Source organism: Halyomorpha halys, unplaced genomic scaffold (assembly GCF_000696795.3).
Source record: "Halyomorpha halys isolate HHAL.00 unplaced genomic scaffold, Hhal_1.1 Scaffold88.1, whole genome shotgun sequence".
Lineage (NCBI taxonomy): Eukaryota > Metazoa > Arthropoda > Insecta > Hemiptera > Pentatomidae > Halyomorpha > Halyomorpha halys.
Window position 1 is genome coordinate 493466 of NW_027114863.1, and position 5985 is coordinate 499450.

General features: G+C 35.2%; 1 protein-coding gene and 1 non-coding gene across 3 annotated transcripts in view; both read right to left on the bottom strand.

Moving 5' to 3' along the window:
• Positions 1–5985, bottom strand: part of LOC106677135 (uncharacterized) — a 167332-nt gene that overhangs the window by 50866 nt on the left and 110481 nt on the right. For both annotated transcript variants that reach the window (XM_067051965.1, XM_067051964.1), the window contains exon 5: positions 3381–3544. In XM_067051965.1, the coding sequence (XP_066908066.1) occupies positions 3381–3544 (164 nt within the window). The remainder of the gene's footprint in view (positions 1–3380; positions 3545–5985) is intronic.
• TRNAH-GUG (transfer RNA histidin (anticodon GUG)) lies at positions 1104–1175 on the bottom strand. Its single transcript has one exon. It is a non-coding gene; the product is annotated as a tRNA-His (tRNA).

Here is a 5985-nt window from a genome sequence, read left to right on the forward strand (position 1 = left end):
AATCTGGACAAACGACTGACATGGACAGGAAACTGCTCGACGATTCCGACTATTACAACATTTACTTGACAAACGGTCCAAACTTCCAATCCATTACAAAAGACTGATCTACATGACTATTATAAGGCCTATTTGGACATACGGAGTTGAGCTATGGGGCTCCACTAAACCATCTAATTCCCCTCGAATCCAATCCTTACAGTCCCAAATCCTTCGTAAAATCCTTAATGCTCCTTACTTTGTCACAAATCAAATCATCCGTCAGGACCTCAATGTCCCCTACGTTGCCGATTTGGCCAGAACCAGATACCAATCCTTCCATAATAAACTTCCCGACCACCCAAACCAACTCGTTTCTATCGTGGCTTCTCCTTCACTACCTAATAATCCTCCTAGACGTCTGAAAAGTAGATGGTCTCGAGATCTTCTCCTTTAAAAATGTTTTTGGAGTTGTCAAGATTCTCCACATGTTTTTATCATGTCATAATATCACTTACAGCAAATTTACTTGATGTGTATATATGTATACAGTTGTAAATATCAATAAATAAATTATTAAAAAAAAAATATATACGAAAATGAAATTCCGTACCACTACATCAATCACAGGGGGCTCAGTACTTTGTAAGAAAGTCCTATTTCTAAAACAATGGTTGTGCAACGAGTTGATTTGTTCATAATTCTTAGGGTCGATAATATTTTTTTCCCCTAATTGTTACAATACAAGACGAAATCAAATCCAACCTGCCTGTCTCAAACCAGTTTGTTACAAAGGCACTGGCAGGACCTGCGGGTTTCACCGTAAAAAATAGTGGTCAGCCTAAAAATCTATGTTGGGAGCACATCTCTTTCCACAGAACACTCTAGGTCCAACAAAATCCTTCTCATCTCAGTTTTAATCTGATGTTCGTAGGAGGCTAAAAACTGCCAAGATCACAAAAAGGTTGGAATATTAAATGGCGTCCAACATTCTTCTCACAGCGGTTGTGATTTAAGTTAAATATTTAAAATAAAGCGTCACTGATTAAAAAAAGAGGAATTTAAAAATGATATTTCTTTGCAATCATTGATAAAAACATTTTCATTCTGGAAAAAAAGATCTTTGCCGTGACCAGGATTCGAACCTGGGTTATTGCGGCCACAACGCAATGTCCTAACCACTAGACGATCACGGCTGTCCAGGAGATGCAGAGAAACTGGAGTACTAGGGATAATGGACCGTGAAAGAAGCATCAGAAAGTAGATCCGTGATTGAGAGTCTGATTCCGAAACCAGTTTTAGCTAAAGGGAGACCAATATGTTAATGGGAATGGGACATCTTTAATTGGATACTGTTATTAGTATTAGCTGTAGGAATACAGAGGGCGCGCAGGTCAAGGTGTGGGCCAGTCCTTTTAGTCAATCCAGATAGTACAAGAGCCTGCTAGAAAAAAAGTCACTAATTTTACCCACATTTTATTGAAAACTACATATAATTACTTTAATGATAATTACAAGTCAAAATTGATGAGTCCGCCATGTACAGTTAGGAGGCATGAAAAATGGCGGCCGTTTCAAAATCTTAAAACAAAATTATTTTTCATTCGGAGCTCCATACTATTAACACTCCATACCTATAACACTAGAAAACCTATAGCACCTATATAGAATTTAGCCCTATAGTACATTTAAAGTTGAGTAAATTTGCTAAAATATGAGACATAATAGACATATTTTCGTTCAATAGTTCGTGAGATATAGCTATTTAAATTGCAGAATTTCATGAAATATATAAAATTAGAGTATAATATTAGAGGCACTTGGCTGTTAAACATGTTATCTGACATTTAGTGTGATTTGAAGATTATGCTTTCGTGTAAACGTGTTTTATCGTGACAGCAGCTTCACCATCTCTAGATTACTATCATGCAAGACTTATTGCGCCAATGCTACCATAATGGAACAAGATCCCAAGAGGATAAAAAAGTCAGTTATTTTACCCCAATTTTTTATTACTTTCATAAAAACTATGCATAATTACTAGTCAAAATAAATGAGTCGGCCAAGTATAGGTTGAGGAAATAAAAAATGGTGTCTGTTTCAAAAACCTTAAAAAACATCAATTTTTAATCAAAGCGATAAAAAAATATATATATATTTTCATTCAGAGCTCTATATCCTAAAAAGTAGGAACAACAAAAGAAACCCTAAGAGAACGCCAATTAAAAAATAGTATATTTGCTAAAGTATGAGCCCTAATAGAGTTATTTATGTTAAATATTTTTCAAGATATAGCTTTTTAAAAAGCAACATTTCATAAAAATATTGCATGGAACGTGATATATCAGTCAATAGTTAGTTAATTTATTTTGAGAAATCTATATCTCAGGAATTATGTGACGTACAGATGTCTATTAGCACTCAAATTAAAGCTAGTTTAATGAGCTACATAGTAGTTTATGATGTTTTTCTTTGTAGGAGTAATAGTTTACATGAAATTTGCTAAAATAAATTGATTTATAGTTGTCCGGACAAACTTTCATTTGCCAAATTTATATTCATATGTGAATATCATAAAAACTACTACCACTACGAAGATAAGTATCATAAACTACTTTATAGAAAGTTAAATTTCCTTTATTTTGAGTGTTGGCAGACATATGTGCGTCTTATGGATCTAGAGATATATTTTTCAAAAATCCAACATTTTATACGAACAAATAGAAATTTACATTTTGTGAGTTTATTTTGTCAAATATCATAAAAACTACTACTCCTACAAAGATAAACATTATTAACTATTTTGTAGTAAATTTAACTAGCTTTAATTATCGTGCTAATAAACATCTGTACGTCACATACTTAGTTTAACAAGATATAGCTCGAGAACTATTGGACTTAAATAGCTCTTTTAGGGCTAATATTTCAGCAAATTTACTCTACTTTAAATAATGTTATGTCTCTCTATCTTATTTTGCCTAAGGTGAAGTTTATACTGTACGATATCAACACATTATATCCACAAGGCAGGAGAAGATAATTTCATGTATTATATATGTATGAACTAATGTTATAATTAATTCATAATGAAGGGTACGAAAAAAAAAAAGAAAAATAAGTCTTAGTGGGGCGGGTCCGGCCGGGAAGGATGGCCTTTTTCTGTGTTCTGATCTCCGCTTGCTAGGCATGTCGTACATCGATTTCGTCCAATATTATTTTGCCTTTCTATTATGGGGAAGAAATATCGAAATAAAATTAGACTTTATTTAGTAGGCTTTGTGGATTAGGTTTTTATTAGCTTAAAGAGGACGCTAAATAGTTTGGAAAATATTTAGAAAAAAAAATGAATGGAACTTACTAAAATTTAGTACCGAAATATATGCCTCCTCACTAAATTTTACCTGTAGTTTTGGTAGATAAAATCTCCATTTCTCATTAGAAGGGCCATTTTCAAATTATACTGATCAGCCAGTCTTTGTAAATATCTCATTTTTTCCTCCTCATAATCGCCCAACCTTTCATAGAGATGACATGATTGTTTCTCTTGCTGGAGGCTCAGCTCATCCTGGAAAAATTATGTATTATGAACATATTCGTAAAATTTTAATTGAATGCATATTATTTATATAAAATATAAATTCAGTCATACATAATAAATTTATGTTACTAGAAAAAATGTGACTAATTTATTTAATTATAGAACGGTGAAGATTAATATAATTTAAACAACTAGTACAGGAAGTAAATATAGAATAAAATCACAATAAAAAAGTAAAAAAGATAAATAGGTAGAATATTAAAAATAAATATTAGGATTTTACAACAATTAAAAATTTAAAAAAAAAACATATATGCTTAACCAAGAAATAATACGGGTGGAGCGCAGAAACAATGAATAAGGAGAATTAAGTAATTTTTTAAATTCCGACGTTTTGAATCAGATTGGAAGCTCCCATCAGGGCTGCTATAGGGCTGGAAAATTTAAGTAGCCTTAATTTAATTAAAAGGCCTCATTTACAGGTCTAATGCAGCACGAATTTTTGGCATTAAATAAATAATTGACCCTATTTTTTTTTTTTCACCACCATTTGTACATCTAATCAGATCCCATGCGCCTGATAGAACTGGGTTCTTGGTGAATATAAATGGATTTAGAGACCAGTCATTGGTTTTTGTTGGAGGCCGTAGGCTTGAGTTGGAAGTGTTGTCAAAATCAAAAGAATGATTTAATGATAATAATTTTTTAATTCTCATAAAAGATTAGAACTTTTATTCTATAATTTTTTTTCTTTTATTTTTTCACGTACGTGTTGACTTGTTTAAACATCAGAAATTATCATTAATTAAAAACCTGCCCTAAAACCAAATGTTTTTCTGTAATATAATTCATTGTCTGTCACTATTATTTCAGATTACATGAACCCCTAACAAAATTATTGCATCATTTGAATTTTTATCTCCAAAATTATGCTATAGTCCAATACAGATGATTATTTGCTGATACGTTAGATAAGGGTTTGCTCCTAAACAGAATCATTAGACAACAAAAATTGGTTCTGTGTATAGTGCATTTGTGGGTCAAGATTACAGTTATGGATAAATATAAAGTTGACTATTATAGAGCAGAGTCGGGCGGATTATCGTCTTGTAGATTTGCAGCTACAGCCTTAGTGAGAGTTGCGGGGATTTCAGGAGATGGTAGAGCATGTAGCTCTTCTGGCGGGCCAACTTAAGTCTCTCCCGAACGTGACTGGAGAAGGTAAGGTGCCTATCCAGTGTGATGCCCAGGTAGAGAATGGAGCTGGAGATTCGCTGGTCGACTTCATCCACTTTGAAGGTGGTAGGCAGTGGCTTCTTTCCATTTTCCAACGACATCACGATGGCATCCGTTTTGCTGGGGTTCAACCTAATCCCAATACTTTTAACCGCATTAGTGATGGTGGCTGCAGCTTCTTGAGCGTGGGTTAGGGCTGTCTTGGCATTAATGCTGGAAGCATAGATTCCGATGTCGTCTGAATAGGCTGCTACCACTGCCTTTGGGTGTTCAATGACTACAATAGGTGCCGTAAAGACGACAAATAGTACTGGACCTAGTACCGATCCCTGAGGTACTCCGCAGGTGGCGGGGACTGGAGGGGAGAGGAGAGGCTCTCGCCAATCCGTACGACGAGGGATTTTCCACTGAGCTAGCTTTCGATGTGTCGGCATAGGGTGGCGGGAAACTTGAATTCCTCCTGTCGGGGGAGTAGGAGCGGATGGGAAACACTATGGAAGTCTTGGCTGCAATCTAATGATATGAAGGCCGTCGGACAGTTTTTCTTCACCTGCCCCATGGTGTGCGCTTGGAGCTTCGCCAGCTGGTGCGACTCCCCGTTGGAATCCGGTCTGCTGTGGTGGCATGACATTCTCCTCTCTGCAGTGTTCCATTAGGTGGTGGTTGATGAGCCGTTCAAACACCTTACTCTTGTGCGAGAGGAGACTGATCGGACCATAGTGCTCGGTCGAGTCTCCTTCTTCCCCGGATTGAGTAGAGGTACTACAATAGCTCGTTTCCATGCGGTGGGAAAGTACGAGATCCGCATGCACAGTTAAAGATGTTGAGTAGGAAGGGTTTACCCTTCCTATGAATTTCTTTTTAAAACAAATTAACTAATTTTAAGGTGTATGGTTTATATGAAAACTGTTCAACGTCTAGGAAAATTAATCAGGCATTAGGAAAATTAGTTAAAGTCCAGAATCAAACATAACGGATAATCAATGGTGGAGTAAAATGGACTCCAATAACAGCTATGAAACTCAAAGGAGATCTCGCGCCACTTCAGGAGTGAAAGAGATCTGCTCTTTATCTATTTTTTTTTTTTAATAATTTATTTATTGATATTTACAACTGTAAACATATATACACATCAAGTAAATTTGCTGTAAGTGATATTATGACATGATAAAAACATGTGGAGAATCTACCCATTGATAGAACTCCAAAAACATTTCTAAAGGAGAAGATCT